The sequence below is a fragment of the Ambystoma mexicanum genome, chromosome 1q, assembly GCF_040938575.1.
Source record: "Ambystoma mexicanum isolate Mex_15411 chromosome 1q, UKY_AmexF1_1, whole genome shotgun sequence".
NCBI lineage: Eukaryota > Metazoa > Chordata > Amphibia > Caudata > Ambystomatidae > Ambystoma > Ambystoma mexicanum.
The window spans coordinates 332,079,732-332,101,963 of record NC_090922.1 but is presented as its reverse complement, the minus strand read 5'-3'; the positions used below and the strand labels follow the sequence as shown (position 1 = coordinate 332,101,963).

The 22,232-nt window shown below is 46.0% G+C and overlaps 1 protein-coding gene across 2 annotated transcripts in view; it reads left to right on the top strand.

Annotated features, from left to right (window-relative positions):
- Nucleotides 1-22,232, top strand: part of LOC138527909 (E3 SUMO-protein ligase KIAA1586-like) — a 712,359-nt gene that overhangs the window by 455,785 nt on the left and 234,342 nt on the right. Inside the window, exon 4 of one of the 2 annotated variants that reach the window (XM_069639290.1) lies at nucleotides 10,274-10,436. The exons of the other annotated variant lie outside the window; for it this stretch is intronic. Within the exon in view, the coding sequence (XP_069495391.1) occupies nucleotides 10,274-10,436 (163 nt within the window). The remainder of the gene's footprint in view (nucleotides 1-10,273; nucleotides 10,437-22,232) is intronic. 2 annotated transcript variants of the gene reach the window in all.

Genomic DNA, 22,232 nt, shown 5'->3' with positions numbered 1-22,232 from the left:
CATGGGGATTTTGGTGATATTACCACTGGTGGTATTACCACTGTTAGTAATACTGCCATTTTTGGGTGTTAAGGTGGAGGAATTATCTTCAGCATTCTGTTGGAGGTGTTTCCTCTGCCTTAACTCACAACCTGTAATTTGGCAGTGTGGTAATTACCACACTGCTGAACTCATAGATGAGGATTGTTGTTTCCTGTATAGATAAATAAGTAAATCACTTATTAATCAGTCAATAGTCCATTCTGTGGTATTGCAAAATACCTGATTGCAACACTCATGTTGTGTTATATATTAATTATACATGTTATCATAAACGTATACGACTCATAATACAGTAGTATGTAGAGTTTATTTTATAAATTGAATTTGCTGACACGTGTTTCAACCAAATTGGCCTTTAACAAGGCAATTCTTATTTCATAATCATTGAAAACAATTCTCTTACATGATTAAAACAAATCATTTTAGGATGACAAAATGTATAACAATAACAGTGTAATTTGTAGAACCATTCAGCAATGATGCATTTCACATGCATGGTATGAAATAAGGATGGAGGAAAGATGGGAGAAAAGAGAACATATAAGATAAAGAAATCATTCATGAGATGCTTCAAAATAAAAACATATATGAATTTTGATAATGTAATGTGATCGTTACGAATTAGCATCATCTTACCACATTCTTCTGGATCAAGTGAAAAGACTATAGATAATATTGTAGCCTCATTAGTGATCCTGATTTTATTTGTCCTCAGTAGCCAAGTAGAATCTTCTAATCTGTGGGAGGATGGATTGGCGGTATAATGGTCCAGTTTAAAGGATAGTTCCGGGACTTTTTTTTTATTGTCCCTACGGGTCGGCCATGTGTTTGTAAGCATAAATCGGTAGATCGTAGGAAACTTTCCTATGGACCTTACCCGACTTTTCGCCCATTATCGCACTCGAAATCAGCCTCCATTTTGTGATAATCCTATCATTCCGCCGCATCGACCTGGCTCACCTGCCTTTGCGGCACTAAATCAAATCCCCCGCCCCTGAAACAGACTTTATCAAAACATTCATATTCCCCGCCTCTATCCGTGACGTGACTGAGCTGCGTAGGCAAACGCGCCCAGGCGTCTTCTACGCGACTCCACACAGACCCCGGAAATCAACACAGATCAGCTCACAATACAGCGCACCACAATTCGGAATATGAAACTGTACTTTGAAATCAAACCGCAAGATTGTAAATGTGGTAAAGTACATTTATTTGACATCAAATGTTTAGAGAATATTCAGCGATTTGCATTTTTATTTGCTCATGTTCCAAAAAGTTCGTATTGAGGAACGCGATGGTCCTTTGCTGTACACAGGGTCTTAGAGCATCTCACAATACAGCACCACAATTCGGAATGTGAAACCGTGGTTTAAAAGCAAACGGCAAGATTGTACATTTGGCAAAGTACGTTTATTGGACATCAAATGTTTAGAGAATATTCAGCGATTTGCATTTTTCTTTGCTCTCGATCCAAATTAGTTCGTCTTGAGGGAAGCGATGTTCGTGTGCAGTACACAGGGTGTTGGTTTACGATAAAAATAAGCTCTTCTGTCGCACTGATAATCGCATGGCTGTTCCAACAACGAGGCACTAGGCCACCACAACGGTAGGTATGTTGCATCTAACCGTTAGTACCGCGTAAGGGCATACTTGTACTTGGCGATCGTCCCATAAAATGGTCAGGGTGGTAACGTTGTTCAAGCGGAGAAGCAACTGGCGGCTGTAGAAGCCGTCCGCCGGTGTCTGGTACTCGTGACACAGACAGTAGTGAATGATGTACCTAAAAACATAAAAAATGAAATTAGTCTCACCATCAGATCCTTATTAAAATTATTCATTTCATAGCGAGGACAGCGCTACTGGGTGTACACAAGTGTTTAAAGGCGTGGCGAGGCATGGAGGGGGGGGGGAGTGGAGTACAAGGTAAGTAGCATAAAATAATAAATAAATAGGGCCAGCTGGTGGCAAGTGCAAGGTAAGTGCAGAACAAGTGCTGGGAAGGGGGGGCTGTAGGATACTGAGACAGTCCCCCAGTGCAGGGGTTGACAGGGAGGCAGTGCAGGTGGAGAGTGGAAGGGCCCAGGACCGAGGTCGCAGACAGTGGACCAGTTGTAGCAGGGGAGAGGGAGAGAGAAAGCAGAAGCAAAGAGGAAGGTTTTGAGGTGCTTCAGTAAAAGCAGATGTTTCTCCTCCAGATAGTGCGCGGTAGAAAACACTATGCCACATAGAACGAACAAGTACAACTGAACCCGTCTTTAAAGCCACTGTATAGTAATGAAATTGCGGTATAAACTCATCAAAAGTTACTTACATTATATTTGCATTTTCCATTGTGTCTCTGTGTAGGGCAGACCCGAAACACCACTCCTTCTTTGCCGACGTTACTTCTTCTAATGAACGTGGCTCATCGTTTCGTTTCTGAAATTTTATTCATTATCTTTTCTTAGTCTTTCAGGATGGTCCCGGCCTGTCAAGGTCAAATCACAATAGAACCTTATATTGGGTCGTGGGCCGTTCCGCCACCCGAGCAAAACATCAAAGCAGCTGACCTTCACTTTGAGCGAGCACACATTTCTAGTTAGCTCCAGTTAGTGTAAGGGCATCTTGTCTGCGTGCCTTTTTTTGTTATTGTCCCTATGGGTCGGCCATGTGTTTGTAATACGGAAACATTCTATAATTTTTGTAAAAATGATTTATATTACTGTTTGGTTTAATTGCAATGGGCCTGCAACATGAGGAGACTCGAGAGAACAGACAATCGAATTACAATCATTTAAACCGTGATGTGTATTTCTCAATGAGCTCTGCTTTAGGTGGACATGGAACAGAGGCAATGTTGGGTGGCAATGCAGTTGTCCCCTGCATAGGTTCGTTCACCACTCCATGTATGTGCCTATCGAGGACATCTACGATAAGTCTCTCAATAAACTCATATTGCATATCCTCAAACACTGGTTTGATCACCCATTGTTTACTTCTTTTAGTGAAGGCCTTATTGTAGCGAAGCGTCCCTAAAGTTCCGGTCGTCCTACTTTGTTGACGGCCAACATTATGGTTATGTGCCAAGACCGCTAGAAGAGTCCGATTTATCATGCCTTCCATGCCAAAATGCAATCTTTTGGGCCTGTACTTTAGGCACATATTGTGGAACACCTCCAAATCTCCTGTGTGGCAGAATTCCGTGAGTCCCCTCAAATCTCTTGTTATAGTTTTATCAAATACAATCTTTTCAATGGCCTTGTGAGTGGGTGATGAAGGAATCAACCACTTCTTCTTCCGGGCCTCCTCTGTGGACAAATGGCCATGTTCACATTTGTGGAAATGCTCATTTGTCGACCATCGATGTACGTTGCTACACTGACCGCCATTTTTCCAGTAGAATTTCCAACGACCCTTCACATGTTTTTGAGCTCCACCAAAGATGGTTGCTGATTGACTTGGACCACTGTGAAATACCTTGCATATCTTTTTTTTTCCTGCAGCCGACAATTTTTTATTGATTGATTTTGCAAGATGCCAAACGTCAAATTGGTGATTTATATTTTTGTACTGTTCTCTCATTGTCTTGGCAATTGAAACGTGTCTGTCCGTGGCTATCAGGTCGATCACCATTCCCCGCGATTGTAGTTCTTGCAATGATGCTACAAAGCCAACTTTCTCCATGGCCACTGAGGATGTACTTTGTGACACCTGCACGACCACCGAACTCACAATTTTCTTACTTTCCATGTCCTGAAAGTGGTAGGTGCAGTACTTGGCTGAAAATCCTGGACTGTCGCATTGTCCATCACCGGCTAGCCTGAAGCGTTTGCCCGCGAATGTACTTTCCATTGACATTTTTTCCATTCTCCAAGCTTCGCTGATGGCTGGAAATAGATAATCGGTTTGGTATTTGTAGAACTGACTTTTCGCAATGAAATGGATTCCCACAAACTGAAAGAAATACTGTAACTTTTTAAAACTTGAACCACTAAAAAGTGCGGCCGCTGCACAAAGTAGATTGCCTGCTGGCAGTTGCCCCAGCATGGGTTGTGCAGACCATGCGAACGGATGATATTGTGTACAGGTGGCATGTATTTTAAGGTTAGTGCCTCGAATTGCACGAGTCACATTAATCAATGGCTCCCCACATACTTCCCCACCAACCCAATGCCCACATTTCATCATCATAATAATATCCATCAAACAGCTATCGAATACAATGAATTTGGCCTCTTTCCTTATACTGTCACTCTGCATCCCAGCTGGTTCGGCCTGTAACGTTGAGGACATGTCACTCGCATGAAAGGTACAATCTCTGATATCGTCTTCCGCTATGCTGAGTGATATTGATGGTGTTTCATTGTCGTCCACTTCATTCTCTTCCATTGCAACATCTGTTCCTTGTCCGGAGATGGGAGAAAAAAACAATGTCTTCAACTTTCGCGTGCTCTTATTTTTTGCGGGTGTGGATTCTGTGAATTGATCTACGACTGCATCCAAACTACCAGGAGGACATTCACTATCAATGGCTGGTGGTGGTATAGCTCCGTTGTCAATCACTTCATATTCTTCCCATTGGCACGATGCATCTCCAGTCTCAAGTCCCTGCCAAAAGGTTTGACAAGCAACATCTCTCGTTCGCTTCACTGTCTGTGTAGATCTAGTTCTTACACCCACTCGCAACTAGAGGACAGATTAGAAAAGGGATGTTCAGTTTAAACACAACTTACAGTATTGAACTATTGACAGTGAAAGACAACATAATATAGTGAACAGGACACTAACCTTCTTTTGCTTTCTTTTCTTTGAAACTTTCTTTCCTCGAACTTCAACATCTGGACGCTGTTGCTCCGACTCGTGTGTGCATGTCTCCACTTCCTCTCGCGCTGCAACGACTATACTTTCATGATAAGCACATCCATCACTCACTGAGGCTCCATCGACTCGCTGAAACATAGAACTTTCATTAGTATGTATAATAATATTGAAAACACAAAATGTACTTGGGGACCAATACCCATACGTACATCTCAATAGCAAAACACGAATGAACGCATTGTGTAGAACATTCAAACGACAATAGTTCACGCATTGTTGATCTAGTTAGATTGAACTGTCAAGATCCATACCTCGGGCTCCGCATAGACTTCCATTGATGATATTATTGAAGATGAGGCTTCAGCAACTCCCTGAAACACAGTAATTGCATTAGTATGGTTTTGTATTTTGTTTAAAAGAACATAAACTTTCTGCAGGCGTCAACGGCTCATCTAAATAGACCTGCACAAATGATCAGTTGTCTAAAATAAATAATGGATATCTAAATATGATTCGATTTGCTCCATCGTTGGAAGTGTCACCACCCAGAGATCTGCATCAACTACTAGGGGTGATGTTCTTGTTGAAGAAGCTCCGTCAGCTCCCTGAAACATAGTACTTGCGTTAATAAAGAAGGAAGTATAGCGGATGTAATCACGTCATTTGATCTCGCATGATTGATCTGTCAGTATCCATACCTCGAAATGCATAAGAACATCAAGGGACGCTGTAACTGCGGTGCACACTTCTGCAAGCTGTTGCGCCGACCCGTAACTGCATGCTCCCCCTTCCTCTTGGACTAATGCTCCATCGACTCCCTGAAACATAGGACTTTCATTAGTAATGAACACAATATTGAAAAAAGAAGACACATAGGAGGGCGACGACAGAAGGACATACCAATGGCTAAAAACGAAAGAAACATTGTGTGTAACAATCACGCTACAAGAATGCAAGATCTGATGATCTCCATCGATGGAACTGTCCGGAAACGTACCTCGAGCATCTGAGTGACATCTACGGTTGTCGTCAATGCGTTGGACTCCTCAGCATCTCCCTGAAAGACAGTACTTGCATTATTTTGGATAACAATAATTATAACTGAAAACAAAGACTAGAGGACGAGTACTGTGGTGTACCATTAGGTAAAATAATTACACGATCAATTAAAACTATTGATTTACATGCCTAAAACAAGTCAGTGTCAGAATAGCTAAGTAAGATTACCCGATAGGCGCTTGAAGTGGCTGATGACTGCAATAACGACACGGATGGAGAATCTTCAGCCTTCATATTGAGTGGATACATAAATGGGGAAATTATTGTTAGCTAATGCTACACACTACCGCAATGCCGAGAGATAAATACGTAAACTTGACTCACCAGTGGAGGGATGTGGACGAATAGAGTGGGAATAGCGGTTGAGAGCAATTTTCGCCTCGCTCGCGGTGTTTTCGTCCTTATTAGCAATGATGTGGAGTACATGTCTGGGCTAAAGTGCCTGCTGCAGATGCGGTATCGATCACCCCTCTTGTCCGCAAAGACTTCTAGGACTCTACTTTCTATCTCAGAGGCTGGATATCCGCAATATCGGACCCATTCTCTTATCTGATCTATTGTCTTAGGGAAAACATGCATTATAGTACCTTCAGATTTGTTATGGGTCTTCGAAGGGCAACCGCCAATGGAACAGGCAGGCATTATGGAAAGTTCTGAAAAGTAAAGATCAACAATTCTCTATGAATACCAATGTGTTAAAACATTAAATGACACATAAAAGGTTCAATGCAAGGTCCGTTTTGGTTCTTGGAACTATACACGTTATTCACATGCGGATAAGTATTTCAATAACTTTCAAAAAATAGAAAAAGTAATTTGACTAAACTCAGAACATGTGACTAGTTCCTTGCATGTACTGTCGTGAACGAAAAGAAAACATGGATGCAATTTGATGACTACTAGCAAATAGATATAAATTAAAAAATTGGACGCAAAATGATTATGGTACATGGACTTACCTTGACGAACAAACAGTTAGATGCAGGGATCAGAGTAGTTTCTTGTCGTAGAACAGGGAGCAGTTCACAGGTTGCAAACTGACGAGTTTGCTCAAAGTGGTCACGGAAGTTCACAGAGACGAAGAGCAGATAACCAGCACCTTCACGGGTTGACTAGCAAAGCGCAAAGAAGTTCTCATTAGAAATATGAAGTGGGTTATAAAGAATTCGAAACAGGGGTGTGTTTGTGAATGAATGACGTGTATATGTCGTGGCATTATGCGGTCTGCAGGGGGCCGTCCAGCGTGAGGGGGGATGCTTGGCAGGAGACACGGGGTCTGTAGGTAGACATGGGAACAACAACCCATGCTCTATAGACCACTTTGAAGTGTACATGGTCTTTGGCACCTCTTGGCCTTTATCGCTCCCTGACAGCTCCACTTGCCAGCACAAGTACCCCGGTGCGAACTGCCTTTGATAGGGCGGGGGGTGGATCGGGGCGGTGGTCGTGCAGACAAGACACAGGAAGACTCGTGAATGGAGACACACTTATGTGGATTGCAGGGGGCCGTCCAGCGTGAGGGGGGATGCTTGGCAGGAGACACGGGGTCTGTAGGTAGACATGGGAACAACAACCCATGCTCTATAGACCACTTTGAAGTGTACATGGTCTTTGGCACCTCTTGGCCTTTATCGCTCCCTGACAGCTCCACTTGCCAGCACAAGTACCCCGGTGCGAACTGCCTTTGATAGGGCGGGGGGTGGATCGGGGCGGTGGTCGTGCAGACAAGACACAGGAAGACTCGTGAATGGAGACACACTTATGTGGATTGCAGGGGGCCGTCCAGCGTGAGGGGGGATGCTTGGCAGGAGACACGGGGTCTGTAGGTAGACATGGGAACAACAACCCATGCTCTATAGACCACTTTGAAGTGTACATGGTCTTTGGCACCTCTTGGCCTTTATCGCTCCCTGACAGCTCCACTTGCCAGCACAAGTACCCCGGTGCGAACTGCCTTTGATAGGGCGGGGGGTGGATCGGGGCGGTGGTCGTGCAGACAAGACCAGTTTGCCGCAGGGCCTCACCAAGGAGAGGCCATCTAACTGAATGTAAGAGGATGGCTGCAGGATCTACTACATGGAATGCAGGGGGGTGAGTTTATAAATACCTCACCCTCCCAGGAGAATATACACTAGATTCATTTAAAAAATCAAAACAACCATTGTTAAAATATATGTTGGGCTTTATTTTAGATTTTAATTAAACATAAATAATAAACATTACACATTGTAAAGTTGAGGTTGCAGCACATCGAGGGAAAATCCGCGGTATTGTCCACTGTCACTGGGGAAATGTTGTCTAATGGCAAGTACCGCACAGGCAGGTATTACTCTCCGAACGCGGTGTCCGAGCCTCCCGTGAAGCCACCAAGTGAAGCAACGATAGGCCACCAGCCTGTACCACCTGTGAAAAAAAAAGATGCAAACTGTATTAAACTGACCAAACTTTCTTATCAATGTCGATTCAGGTAACACATGTCATTTTTCTTAGAAAAAAATTATATCTAGAAAATGCACTATATGGAACAAATTTACATGCGTTCGAATGATATGTAAATGTAATTTTATATGTGGGAGACGACCATGAAATAGTGGTGGCATCACTGACATCACAAACAGAGTATACTTACTCGTTACTCGGATTACGCGGACGAACAGTGCCGCGAAGTTCGTGCATAAGCACCATCATCATCCTCAACACGGTCCGTGAGAGGCAGGCTTCCCTGAACTCTGGCAGCTCGGTGATGCATTGCGGACTTTGCTCGCCTTCCTGCAGACTTTGCTCGCTTTCCGAAATGTAGGCCAAGCACCCGGAATTTTCACGGCAGCAGCAGTTCTCCTCCTCAGTTGGCATTAGCTCGCACCGATTGCACGTGCACCAGGTGGAGACGCCGTCCATGCGACATGGTCCAGGCTCTTCATCCGTTGACTGGTCCTCCCAACTGCCGTCCGAATCCCCATCGTTTTCGCGTGCTTGACTTTCCAGTAGTTCTTCCTCGGTGTACTCGGGCTCGTACATATACGGCATTATTGTGGCCATTGTGCGGTAAAGATAGTAAAATAATTTACAGAGATGGTACAGGTGTTCACACGGGCTACAAGCGGCGAAGGTAGCTGACCAGAGCACTGAAACGAGTCACAGAATACTCAAAGTAACACAGAGAGAGGAATGGAATCGAAAATCTGCTGCTGTGTGTTGTGAAACGGTCTGTTTATACTTATTGGGGAAAGAGGCGTCCTGCCATTTCCATGGCAACACGTCAATAGCTGAGGCGCAGCGATTGTTGACACGAGACGTGCTTGAAATGGGCAGTACGCGTCTGCTGATGTCAGGCTCAGGGGCGGGGGATTTGATTTAGTGCCGCAAAGGCAGGTGAGCCAGGTCGATGCGGCGGAATGATAGGATTATCACAAAATGGAGGCTGATTTCGAGTGCGATAATGGGCGAAAAGTCGGGTAAGGTCCATAGGAAAGTTTCCTACGATCTACCGATTTATGCTTACAAACACATGGCCGACCCGTAGGGACAATAAAAAAAAAGTCCCGGAACTATCCTTTAAGAGTTTTCATTCCATCATATTTTCAAAATTGTTCTAGTTGGTATATCAACTAAGGTGATTTACCCTCAATTACCTCCATGTGGTAGGAGTGTACCTGTTACCACCCTATCCTTGAAGTTGTATCCATTGGTATTATGGGAGGCCCTGTTGATGAATACTAGTGCTGTCAACAATGTTTGTATTGCAAGACGAATTGTTATAATTACTGAAGGGAGCCAGAAACTCATTCGTATGAGAACATTGGTGGTAAGGATAGCACCCATAGCGTCTGCAGCTGCTTACTTCTGAGGAAAGGATTCCAAACTATGGCCCACAAATGTTCAGGCAATGATGTGTCATTGTGTTCATATGAGCCTAGGTTAAGCCCACAATGCCTCAGTGCATTGTGAACATAGAATGCATGTGTTGAATGACAAGAAGCGACATAGTGGGACAATGTTCGAAAGCATCTGCATGGCTGTGGAAAAAGTATAGCCAGCAACTTGCATGGATGTAACAGATACATAGTGGGGCTATTTTGAGGCTAAAATAGTGATGATGTGTTTGAAGAAACAGCTGATTCTGGTATGGGTTATTTCTGTCTGCTTAAACTTAAACATGTCAATTGTGATTACGGTGTCATGGCTTGATAGCTGCACTTATGATATTACCCAACCTACTACCATTTCCCCCCATTTAAAACACCCCATTCTAGGGAGAACCTTACATTGTTCATTGAATATTGAAACTTGCAAGATACTGCACCACCAGTACCTGCTGCCGGTGCATTCCTGAACACATGTTTATCAATGTTGCATTAACTATTCATTCCAGAGATGGATGCCGATCTCAGGGAGCTTCATGGTGCTAGCTACCATGCTTTGAAAATCTTGAAATGCCTCCTGACTCTCTGCATTTCTCTCACACGGTCTAACATGTATTACAAGACCAGTGGCAAAGAGCACCCATGGAAGAAGATCATGAAACATCAAGATAGGTGAGTGTGGTACATCTCCTGCAACCCTGCCACTTCCCATGCAGCTGTGCCATTGCTCTGGCTTTACTAACTGTATATAGGCTTAGCTCTATCCATTTTTTCTGTTCTGTACTTGCAATCTTGAAAACTTTCTAACTAAAACAAGTCTATATAAGTCTGAAGATCCATGAAGGTGGCAGAATATATTATAACATTTGCAGCGAATCTGTGTGGGATGTTGGAGCCAACTGTCCTGTCTCTGCAGGGGGTAATGTCACTTGACAAGCCTCAAAATATTATGTTAAATGATCACATCATCATCATCACATACATACTGTATTTTGCAGATTCTGGCTAAGGAATTCCAAAATGGATTTCTCAGCACCAGGATCAAGGAAGCAAAGCTGGTGCATGATATACAGACTGTACAGCAGGCGCATACGGGGCAATACATGTTGTGTTCTGCAGCTTGTGCTTTTCCTGATGTTTTGTACTACAACTCCCATAAGTCATCACCACTGTCCATCCTTTCTGGGGTTGATCAGCACTGTAGTTAAAAAAACCTCATGAGAGCAGACGGTTGTAGTTGCATGATTAGTGTGGTGACAAGAAAGGCCCTCCCTAGAGGCAGGGTATATTTTTGTTGATTTCAGGCATGCTCTTCAGGTCTGTAAATGCTGTGATGTTGTTATGGGCCTGATTAACTGCATGTTTTGCTGTGCAGCAAACATAACTTCTGGCACTGACCATTCTAATCTTGACTTTTGACAGAAGAGAAGCTGTGTCCGAGAGCTAAATTCACCATCATCACAGATGGTGTTTTTCAACTTTTAGGGGTGCATTGTTCATTTTAAGAAATAATTGTGAGAAAGACCTGTGCCGAAAAAAGGAATGGTACAATTTTTATTGTTGAATTGAACATACTTGGGACATACATTGAACATAGATGGAAATATTTGGTCTGCTTCCAAACTCCACCTATGATCTCAGGCACTGGCTGGGAGCAGTCACCAAATAAGCACCAGGGCATTAATGTGTTAATCAGAGTAATTTCAGCATCCTTGGGAGAAGGGGTGTGGATGTGGGAGCAGCAGTAATATCAATGTTAACAATGGCTTCCATGGAACCCAAAGTAAGGGCACTTAATTTCCTGGTGTAGGCAGTTCCAGTGATGGGGTGCTAGGAGGGTGAAAGTGTGAAGCACAAGGGACAGGTTGTCACGCCGCGCGCTTGCTCGCGTGCGCCATTTACCTGCTATGGGGATCCGGGTCCTCGGCCTCGGCAGTCTCCTCCTTCATGGAGATTCTATCCGCGGTGGCGTCTTTCCTCACGCCGTTCCGCGGTTCGTGGGCGCAGCCATCTTGCGTGTTCTGCGCATGCGTGGATCGTCAGTGTTTGACGTTCGCGCATGCGCAGTAATGCGAATTTGCGTTCCGGGCCTCGTTTTGGCCCCGGACCTTAAAAGGGCTTCGCGTACACGGAGACAACGCGTCTCAACGCGGTTGTTGCCGTGTATGCGCTGCTGGAGCCTGGTTTCCTGTGCTTCAGTCTCTCCAGTTACCCTTGCTAGTTTTGCCCTGCCTTGTCCTGCCCTCCTACCTTCCTCTCCTTCCAGCCCCCTTGTTCCTTCAGTTCCTGGCTTCCCAGTCCTGTTCTGTCTTTACCTACTTTCTGGTTTTGGGGTTGGAGGGGTCTTCTCTAGGTTGCCTATCTAGCCTTCTCCCTTCCTTGTCTCCTGTTCCGTGGGATTCCCTGGTCAGTCCTTCCTGTCCTTGCTGCTTGGCCTTTTCCCTTCCTCCGCCTTGTGCCCTGCCGGTACCCGTGCCTTACTGCCTTCCTGGAAGTCCCGAAGAACTGCTCATCCATCTTCTGGTGATTAAGGACTCATTCGCCTTCTCTGCCAGTGGAAACACTGACCCGACGTCACGTTAATGCAGAGAAGTGCCACCCGTGACGTTGGGAGTTGGTCCAGTGCTATCCTGCCATTTATTGTCAGGAGGGTGTTGGGTTCATTTCCTGCGTTACTGCTTCATCGGCATCATTGCTCCGACAGACTGGCTGCCTCGACTCCACGAACCCCGGGAAGAAAAGGTAACCAGCGATCCCGTGAAACCTCGTTTAACAGATTGAGACGCCTTTCCTCCAGCCTCGACATGGATGACATGCAGGAACTATGCGAAGAAATGCGTGCCATGCGCCTCGAGATGACTACACTTCGCCAGGAGAACGACACCCTTCGACAAGCGATGGGCCAGGGTATGGGCGGACTATCACAACCAGTTCCACCGCCAGAGAACACCATGGCTTACACGACTCCCATGAAGTTTGATGGAGACCGGCGTCGAGTGGCAGAGTTCTGTACCCACTGTAGGATCCATTTTCAGTTTAGGTCCAGTCATTTTGCTCAAGACAAGGCCAAGATCGGGTACATTCTAGGAAACCTGACCGGTAGCGCGCTTGCATGGGCCGCACCTCTGGTCTCTACTAACAGCCCCCTGCTGGGTGATTTCACTGCTTTTGAGAAGGCCTTTTTGGATGTCTTTCAACCACCTAACCTGGCAGCCATGGCCCAGAACCAACTAATGGAGATCAAACAGGGATCAGGTGATATCATCCAGTATATCAGTCGGTTTCGACAACTGGCAACCGATTCCCAATGGCCCGAAATCACTCAGAAGACATTATTCCGTCGGGGTCTGCGAGAAGAATACAAGGACGAATTGTTGCACATTCCGGAGCCGGAAACATTGCCCGCATTGGTGGAACAAGTCTTACGCATCGACCACAGGTTAGCGGAACGACGGAGTGAACGTCGCAGAATCGACAAGTACCGCCCAGTCCTTCCAGTACAATCATCCGGGCCAGCTACCTCAACCGACGTGGGCCCAGAACCTATGCAGTTGGGTGCCATCCGAGGTCCGTTGTCCGAGGCCGAAAAGAAAAGAAGACGGCAGCAAAACTTGTGTTTGTATTGCGGTGGTTCTTGCCATTTTCTAGGCACCTGCCCGCTACGTCCTTTGAGGAAGCAGGAAAACTAACAGGCCCGTTGTTTGGTGTGAAGGCAGCGACGGGCCGTCTCCGGGAATCAGACTTTCATCCCATGAACCCGGTACCTTTGTTGGTCTTGGAAGTTGGTTTGGCTTGGCTAGGGAAGTGTACGAAGACCTGGGCCCTTCTGGATTGTGGTGCGTCAGGTAACTACATCGATGCCTCGTTCGCGATTTCCAAGGGGATCCGTCTACACTACAAAGAACGGCCTACAGTGGTAGAAGTAATCGACGGCTCTCCATTGTCTTCGGGTCCGGTGTGCCAACGGTCTGATCCCTTGTGGCTCTCTGTGGAAGGGCATCTCGAACAAATCTCGTTGGACGTCATCAAGTCTCCCTCTTTTCCGGTGGTGCTGCGCTTGCCTTGGCTGCTTTATCACAATTCTCAGGTCAACTGGACTGCTCGATCCCTGGTATTTACTTCGGCACGTTGTCCTCAGGACTGTGGTCTTCACGATTCCTTCCCAGCGATGTTGGAGTCTCTTAATCCTGTCAATGTATCTGACCGTCTATGTGCCACTCAGTCGGTACCACAGGAGTATGCCGGATACCTCAAGGTGTTCTCCAAGCCAGAGGACATTCCTTTACCGCCTCATCGACACTTTGACTGCTCCATCGATATCCTGCCTGATGCTGTCATTCCCCACGGCAAGATCTATTCATTAACCCAACTCGAAAAGGGAGTCCTACAGGATTACATCAAGGATTGCCTCAACAAGGGCTACATCGTGCCGTCCAAGTCTCCCACAGGATTCCCGCTATTCTTTGTCAAGAAGAAAGAGGGTACTTTGCGCCCTTGTATCGACTATCGCCAATTATACGAGATCACAAGGAAAGACAGATACCCACTGCCACTCATCCGGGACATCATCGAATCCCTGAAATCCGCGCAGGTCTACACCAAGTTGGATCTTAGAGGGGCCTATCACCTGGTGTGGATTAAGAAGTGGGATGAGTGGAAGATGGCCTTCAAGACACCTTTTGGTCACTACGAGTACAGAGTAATGCCGTTTGGGCTCTGCAATGCCCCGGCCGTCTTCCAGCGGTTCATGGATGATATCTTTTCGACCTTATTGGTATATCAGTATGGGTATACCTTGATGACATCCTGGTTTTTTCTGACACTCGCACTGCGCACGTTGCGCACGTTCAGGAAGTACTCCGTAGGTTAACTGCCAATCACCTGTATGCCAAGGCTGAGAAGTGTCAATTCCATCTGGAGAGTATGGAATTTCTGGGCTATGTAGTCAGCAGCACAGGAGTGCGGATGGACCCCGTGAAACTGCAAGCCATACAGGAATGGAAACAGTCACACGGGGTTAAGTCTTTACAAAGGTTCCTGGGCTTCGCTAATTTTTATCGACGCTTCATACCACGTTTTTCTCACCTTGCCAACATGTTAACCTGCCTGACCAGCACCAAAGTACCATTTTTCTGGGACTCACAGGCTGAGGTGGCATTTCGGGAATTGAAGAAATCCTTCATATCAGCTCCTGTTTTGATACATCCGGATGATGAAAGCCCGTTTGTAGTTGAAACCGACGCCTCGGACTACGCAATTGGTGCGGTCTTACTACAGCAAGATCCAGTTACGAAAACAGAACACCCGGTGGCCTACTATTCTCGGAAATTGTCTGTGAGTGAAAGAAACTACGCTGTGATTGAAAAGGAATTACTGGCTATAAAAACGGCATTCGAGGAATGGCGTCATCACTTGCTGGGTGGGAGGTATCCGGTGGAAGTTCGCACGGATCACCGTAATCTTCAATTTTTACGGTCTTTGCAATGCAGAACATCCCGGCATGCTCGTTGGGCCTTCTTCTTTTCGCAGTTTGATTTCACGGTCACGTACATCCCAAGTTCCCAGAATGTGAAGGCCGACGCCCTGTCTCGGTCCCTGGAAAACAACGTCGAAGGGGCCAAGGACCCAGAACCTCTGATTGCTTCGAAGCATTTCCTGTCGATGGTGACTCCCCAGCTTCAACAGTTGTTAGAAGCCACACGGACGGATCCCTCTAGGTCACAGATACTGCAACGCTCTGACATCAAAGAACGTGATGGCTTGTTGTTCTTCGGGGATCGTCTGTACGTTCCCACCTTAGAGCTACAGAAGATCGTTCTGCAAAATTGTCACGATTCTGTAGTTTGTGGTCACCGAGGAGTTCGCAGAACTCAAGAACTGGTCGCACGGCAATTCTGGTGGCCTGGATGGGCCACGCTGGTGAAGCTCTACGTGGATTCCTGTCCAGTATGTGCCCAGACCAAGATTCCTCGCAAGAAACCCATTGTTCTACTGAAACCGATGCCTACGCCCCCATGCCCTTGGCATACCATTGCTACGGACTTCATCGTCGACTTGCCGCTTTCTGGTGGTTACACGTGTATCATGGTGGTAGTGGACTGCTTCACCAAAATGGCTCACTTCCTGCTCTTTCCTAAACTGCCCACCGCTTCCCAGATGGCACGATGTTTCCTTCACGAGGTGTATCGTCTCCACGGTCTTCCTGAGAAGATTCTGTCGGATCGTGGGTCTCAATTCATCTCTTCATTTTGGGACCAACTGTGTCGGCATTTGGACATTCAGCGTGCTCTGAGTTCTGGTTATCATCCTCAGACCAATGGGCAGACAGAGCGTACTAACCAAACTCTTGAGCAGTATCTACGTTTTTACGCCAATGCCACTCAAGACAACTGGTCAGAGTGGTTGGACACCGCGGAGGTGGCTTACAACAATGCTGTTCATTCCGCTACCGGACTCAGCCCCTTTTTCTGTTCTGCCGGACTACATCCCAAGCTACTACCTGCTCGTCCTACTTCTACCAGTACTGTACCATCCGCAGATGCCTTGGTGACTCAGATACGCGATCAACATCGTCTGGCGGCCGGTACCTTAGCAGTGGCACAGGCACGTATGAAGGAACAGGCTGACAAGAAACAGAGTTCTGAGCCTGACCTTCAAGTTGGTGACAGAGTTTGGCTGTCCTCTAGGAATCTGCCGGTACGCAATTTACCTGTGAAACTGGCTCCCTGCTTTTTTGGTCCCTTCCGCATCATTGGGCGGGTTTCCTCTGTTGCCTTTCGGTTGTCCCTACCCCGTTCTTGGAGGATCTATCCCGTTTTTCACGTATCTCTTTTGAAGCCCTATGTACCTGATGTTCTGGGGCGTTCCTGTTCCCGTCCTGCCCCGGTCTTGGTTCAGGGGGTTCCTGAGTTTGAGGTGCAGGAGATTTGCGATTCGCGGATTAGGCGTGGTGCGCTGCAGTTTCTGGTCAGCTGGAAGGGTTATCCGGCTTGTGACCGCACTTTGGAACCGCGCTCCTTCGTGCATGCACCGCGCCTGGTTCGGGACTTCTATCTCCACTATCCCTGGAAGCCTGGTGCCCCGGGGTTGTCCGAGAGGGGGTATGGTGTCACGCCGCGTGCTCACTCGCGTGCACTACTTACCTGCTATGGGGATCCGGGTCCTCGGCAGTCTCCTCCTTCATGGAGATTCTATCCGCGGTGGCGTCTTTCCTCACGCTGTTCCGCGGTCCGTGGGCGCAGCCATCTTGCGTGTTCTGCGCATGCGCGGATCGTCAGTGTTCGACGTTCGCGCATGCGCAGTAACGCGAACTTGCGTTCCGGGCCTCGTTTTGGCCCCGGACCTTAAAACGGCTTTGCATACACGGAGACAACGCGTCTCAATGCGGTTGTTGCCGTGTATGCGCTGCTGGAGCCTGGTTTCCTGTGCTTCAGTCTCTCCAGTTACCCTTGCTAGTTTTGCCCTGCCTTGTCCTGCCCTCCTACCTTCCTCTCCTTCCAGCCCCCTGGTTCCTTCAGTTCCTGGCTTCCCAGCCCTGTTCTGTCTTTACCTACTTTCTGGTTTTCGGGTTGCAGGGGTCTTCTCTGGGTTGCCTATCTAGCCTTCTCCCTTCCTTGTCTCCTGTTCCGTGGGATTCCCTCGTCAGTCCTTCCTGTCCTTGCTGCTTGGCCTTTTCCCTTCCTCCGCCTTGTGCCCTGCCGATACCCGTGCTTTACTGCCTTCCTGGAAGTCCCGAAGAACTGCTCATCCATCTTCTGGTGATTAAGGACTCATTCGCCTTCTCTGCCAGTGGAAACACTGTCCCGACGTCACGTTAATGCAGAGAAGTGCCACCCGTGGCGTTGGGAGTTGGTCCAGTGCTATCCTGCCATTTATTGTCAGGAGGGTGTTGGGTTCATTTCCCGCGTTACTGCTTCATCGGCATCGTCGCTCCGACAGACTGGCTGCCTCGACTCCACGAACCCCGGGAAGAAAAGGTAACCAGCGATCCCGTGAAACCTCGTTTAACACAGGTAGGTTTAGGAGAGCTTGGGAGAGCTGAATGTGACGGGGTGAGTTTGGGAGCAACATAGGCGGGGGAAGTCTATGCCATGGAATGGTTTGAACAGTGTAAGAAGGAATTGAAATGGGACCGATTTTATGTATTTCATTTTATTTCCCTGGAGAGCCTCCTTGTGTGAAGTCAGTGCTCGAAGTTGGAAGGTTGTAATTAATGAGCAGCAAAGATCAGTACCTTTTTGCGAAGTGAATACTATGTTGCTGAATTGTCAACCGTTTTATTTGATACATGTCTTAGTTTGCATGCTTCATCATAGTTCATAAATAAAACATGCATGTTCCTTAAACCCATGAGGATTCTAGCCTCTCTTTCCTCATGGAATCTAGATGTGGGAGGAGACACTGGTGGGAAACGTCCCTTCTCCACCATTGAAAATGGCATGATACATGATAAGCATGTGTAGTGCTTTTCTCACAACCTGCTTATTATATCCGGTGTTATTAACCCCTTCAGTGAAACTGAGGTCTTGTATATCTTAGTTTGCACTAAACTAAAAACCGATTACACATTTTTATGTTGACTGTTCTCCGTCTGGACATTTCATTTAGCAAAATAAATAAGCATTGTCGAAGACCTAAGTCTGGCTCTACTTAATGGCGCTTACAGCTTCCTATGCCCAGCTGCACTATTCATACGCTCCGGTTCAGCCTTGAATGCACAGCTGCTTCCGTGATATCGTAAGGACAGCCTTTTGTGGTCAGGTGTGGCATCAGTTGTCCAGGTGCGCCTAAACACAATCATCAGAAGCCAACCTATGCCTATGTGTAGCCCTTCGTGCCACCCTAGGTGCAGATCTTATTCTAGGCACAGCCTTGTGAGCTATATTCAGCCCCAAATGCACAGGTATTCCCATATTATGGCACATTCTGCGATTGTATGCCCAAATTCCTAAAAACACATGCCAGAATTCTCACTCATTCATTTAAGCACTATGGTTCCACATTTACCAGAATGCACCCCTCGGCTATCAGTAACAAAGGGCCTGATTCATGGAATTTATTGGCAGAAAATAGACTCTTTGCACCTAATCTGTACCCAATCTGCTCACGCAAAACTCTGTTTGTTGATTCATGGAATCGAATGCGTGGCACTTTTCCTGGACTTGCATGGATTTCACGCTGGCCTGGCACGCCTGTGCGAGCCATTGAGGGCCTTGTGCGAGACTCCGAGCAGAGGGTGGGCGTGGCCTGCGCAGAGGGCTGGGAAGGGGGACAGAACACCAGAAATGGGGACTAACTGGCGAAGAAGTGGGTGTCCCAAGGGACGGCCTGCAGGCAGTCCCTCGAACTCCCACTATTGCACAGTAAGAGACGTATTCATGGATTTAATTGCACAAGGTCTCGGCTGGGAAATGCCCATGCAAGTCCTTCATAGGATCTGAAACCCGAAGGCTGGCGTAGTACACTTGCATGTAGGATTTTCAGAGCGCAGGTGGTATTGCATGTCAGATTTCGGGGTGTGTGTACTCAATAAGGGTTCCGATGTAACACAGGGGTGCACTAACCTGTGTGGCGGGGTGCAGGAAAGTTTTACGTGGGTTTGCATGCACATTACCAGAGTTATTGGTGAATTATGCAGTTTCAGAAGCATGTTTTCGGGGTCCGGGATACAGTTACGAGGGACCTTGCGCAGGCTCCCTGAGTCACAGGCCTACTTACCGGGGACCCCATGCACTGTTTGAAGGGTGCTTGTATTCTCGGCCAGGGGAGTGCGCAAAGGTAGCTGATCTGGCAGTTTCCTGCTTTGCGTGTGGCCGTGTCGGGGGCGTTCCAACCGTGACTGACGAATACGGTTACTTTGCACAAACAATTCCAAGAATACATGTGGTGCACATTTTTCCTTCTGCGTGCAGGCTCGTGCAGTGTTCTTCTCGGCGTGCGACCCTTGCATGATTTCTGCGTGAAATTCCATGAATCGTCCCCAAAGTCTCAATGCCCTAGAATATACTCTGCCTAACTTACGCAACACGCCCAAACAGTAATTCAAGTTTCACAGTGCCATTTGTTTAAGCAAGGGCAGAGGCCTCTGAGGACTACATGTATGGATGAGCTCTTCATCACTTACTTCTAACGTCCACACAGAGAAAGAAAGGGTTTGCTCTCAAACTGCGCACACACATAGAATAATAAGCAATTGCAAATTAAATGAGTGGTTTTAATCAGAATTGGTGCAGCCTGACACGTGTTTCGAGCTTCCCGCTCTTCTACTGAGGCTGCTTGTGCAAAATTATAAAACATTGATGTACAACGAAAACATTTGTTAAGCATGATTCAATAGCAAAACAAACCAGTCCCCAGACCCAGGGCAAGGAGGCAGTTATGGTTTGCCAAACCAACACATTGAGTATATGGTTTAAAGTAACAGACAGTTGCAACGAATGCACATATCAAATCAACCCAATTCAAAGAAAGAAAATGAAAACACAAAAAGTGCGTAATTCGGTGGAAAAAACATAACACATTATAAAACAATGAAAAGAGGGAGGAGAGAGAAAAAAGACAAAAGAACAACAAAATTATTCAGTGAGAGAAGATGCTCATGGTAATCAGCCAGAAATACATGTATAAGGCCACTGACTGTTAAAATTGTACCTTAATCTTGGCTAGTGTGTATTTTGAATACTAGAGAAAAATGCAAAATTAAAAAATGTTTTATCAAGTGGCAACTTAATGAATCGAATACGATAAAAAGAGGGGTTGCAAATATGTTGCGTCATAGAAAATTGTTTTAATATTATATATATAGTTTTATCCCACTTACCAAAGGTAGAAGTTGAGTAATCTGACAAAGTTAGGCGTGGGCTCCCTATAAAGCAAAAGACGGGATGGCTATTTATGTAGGAATCTGACTGACTAGATTTCCACCTAGCAGTCATTTGAAAATAAAGAAATGACATACCATTATTTTGCAGTTGCACGAATGAATTTTCAGTAAATTATTATCTTGCTGCAGCACGGGCAGGAAACGAAGAATGCAGGTGCGGCAAGAGCCAAAGAAAACAAAGCAACAAGAGGTCAATTAGCTAGAGGCTATGACGTACGCTCAGTAGTAAAAGCAGAACATGATGTACGGACCATGAAGAGATGCGATCTACTCACTCCGAAAATAAGGAACGAGACTGTTCATTCTCAGAAACTCAAATTTATTACTAGATTGAATTCGGATAGTTCGCTGCTTTACAATATAATCAAACGGCATTGGCACATCCTACAACTTGATCGTGATATTACTCCTTGGGTGGACAACTCACCAAGTTTTATCTATACTAAGGCAAACAACCTCAAGAACATACTTTCTCCTTCATTCATGTCAATCCCACCCAAGCAACATACTTGGTTACACCAGCCCCCACGCCCTGGTTTTTACAAGTGTGGGGGCTGCTCCACGTGTTCACATGCACTGGAGACTACCTCCATCGACTTCGGACACTTAGGTACACATAAGATTTTGTCTTTTATTAATTGTAATTCGAAATTCTGCATTTACTGTATTAAATGTGTCTGCGGCCTATTCTATATTGGCAGTACAATACGCCCGCTGAAAATTCGTATCAGGGAACATCTGTACTCAATTACTCAATCTGACTCCAAATATCCCCTAGCTTTGCATTGGCAAAGATCCCATCAAATGGATAACAAGACAATGATCAAATTTGCTGGGATGATGAAGGTGTCACTTCCACAACGTGGAGGCAACCAGATACTCAAACTTAGACAATTGGAAGCCCGATTGATTTGTCAATACCGTACTGTAGAGTTTGGCCTGAACACAGACCATGAACTATCTGTCTTTTTGTGATTACATGTTGTTTAAAAGTTATGGTACACGTGTGTTTTTTAAGGTCTTCGCACATGTCATGCCATTAGGTACCGATTATTTGTATGGATGTCAATGGTAATCAGCCGCTATCTACATGTCATTACTCAACTATCATGCTATCTACCCGGGTGCAGCGCCCCCCCCCCTTTTTTTTTTTTTTTTTTTTTTTAATGAATACACTTGCTAGCATGGGCGCAACCGTTTTAACACAATCCTTGCATATCCAGTCAGGTCGAGGCGCACTTCCTTTATTTAGCATCTTTTTCAGCACATGCAACACTCTTTATTATAGATGCAGGCACAGGTGTTTTAAAATACACTACTGCCATCCGTGGACAGCTCAAGTGACTTCATACTCCAATTAATTAACTAATGTCTTCCGGATCTATGTCCTTCTGTCTCGCAATTTTTTTTAAAATTTTTTTTATTTATTTATTTATCTATTTTTTATTTATTTTTTTGTAATTCCAATTCTATTTGTGCATTTACCATGCGCAATTTATTTCCGGCATACGCACACCTCAAACATATCCTTGTCTATATGGAGTAGCCTTAATGATTTCCTTTACATGATATCTACACTAGTCCAT